Source organism: Chinchilla lanigera, unplaced genomic scaffold, assembly GCF_000276665.1.
Source record: "Chinchilla lanigera isolate Chin_1 unplaced genomic scaffold, ChiLan1.0 scaffold00004, whole genome shotgun sequence".
NCBI lineage: Eukaryota > Metazoa > Chordata > Mammalia > Rodentia > Chinchillidae > Chinchilla > Chinchilla lanigera.
Window position 1 is genome coordinate 38,728,966 of NW_004955405.1, and position 1,280 is coordinate 38,730,245.

A 1,280-nucleotide genomic window follows, 5' to 3' on the forward strand; every position below is an offset into this window, starting at 1 on the left:
AGAGTGGTCCATCGGGGTGAATTTACCCTGGTTTCTTCATCGGGGTGAATTTACTCCTGGTGGTGAGGCCACACCGCAGTGGAGTGACGTGCCTGCGCCATAACCCTGACTCTCCACCTTGTAAGCACCGCTCACCTCCTCGGTACGCGATCAACCCACTTGCTGGGACTTCAAGACCACCACCTCTTCCTCTGTCTCAAAACACTGCCAAAGTCTCTTCCAACTACAGACCTCTACATTGTATTCTGATGCTCCGACTGATAACATCGATCTTTGCATAACTGTTAATTAAATTTATCCGGAAGAACTGTTTGTAGCCATGCCAAGGTCACTGGACCCCACTGTGGAACAAAAACATAGTGTCAGTCATCAAACACCTGACAGGCTGTCAGCAAAATCCCCATGGCCTGATGACAGCATTCCTGGGTGACATTTCCTGACCCTCTCTTTGTGTGTGTGTGTGTGCGTGTGTGTGTGTGTGTGTGCGTCTTTTTGAGACAGGGTCTCACTATGCAGTTTAGGCTGGCCTTGAACTCACTTTGCAGCCTAGGCTGGTCTAGAACTCGCAACGATCCTCCTGCCTCAGCCTCGGGAGTGCTAGGATTACAGGTGTGCGCCACCACGCCCGGCCTCTGACCCCCTCCTTATTGAAAATCAAATATAAAAATCTCAGCCTTTGCCCACGTGGGTGCGGTCTTCCCGTGGACTGGTGCCAGCGACCGTGGTTTCCGGGGCTCCCTGACTCCGTGATTCCTGGTACCCGCGGCACAGAGGTCCAACGCCCCGGGTGCGGCGACCTTCGCCGGGGCCGACCTCGGTAAGATGCCCAGGTAGGATGCTCAGTTAGAGTGGACGGACAGGGTCCCTCCGTACCTTCGCCCCGAAACCCCCAGCGGGCGGCGCCGCGAGGGCCGCGGACCGGATCCCCGCCAGCGTCCCGCACCCCGGGAGCCCCACAGCCACGTCACCCCGGGGTATGGGCGGGGCTTCGCGCGGCCGCCGTCACGTGACGCCCTCCCGCGCCCCGCGGCCCCGCCCTCCCCCGGGGCGCGCGGGGCATTGTGGGCAGAGGGGCGGGGGTTGGGAAGATGGCGGCTCCCAGCCTCCTCCACTGGAGGCGGGTTTCCTCCTCCACCGGGCCGGTGCCCCGCGCCCGGCACGGACACCGCGCCGTGGCTATCCGGGAGCTGATGATCATCTTCGGGGGCGGCAACGAGGGCATCGCGGACGAGCTGCACGTCTACAACACCGGTAGGCGCGGCGGCACCGGCGGCGGGCGG

The 1,280-nt window shown here is 61.7% G+C and overlaps 1 protein-coding gene across 3 annotated transcripts in view; it reads left to right on the forward strand.

Moving 5' to 3' along the window:
* The first annotated feature begins 734 nt into the window (after positions 1–734).
* The window catches only part of Hcfc2 (host cell factor C2), a 28,699-nt gene continuing 28,153 nt past the window's right edge, over positions 735–1,280 (forward strand). For 2 of the 3 annotated variants that reach the window (XM_005374584.1, XM_005374585.1), the window contains exon 1: positions 1,052–1,251. In XM_005374584.1, the coding sequence (XP_005374641.1) occupies positions 1,089–1,251 (163 nt within the window). In that variant the 5' untranslated portion in view covers positions 1,052–1,088. Of the gene's footprint in view, positions 831–1,051; positions 1,252–1,280 lie in introns of those variants that run through there. The other variant, XM_013518889.1, reaches the window with a different exon arrangement.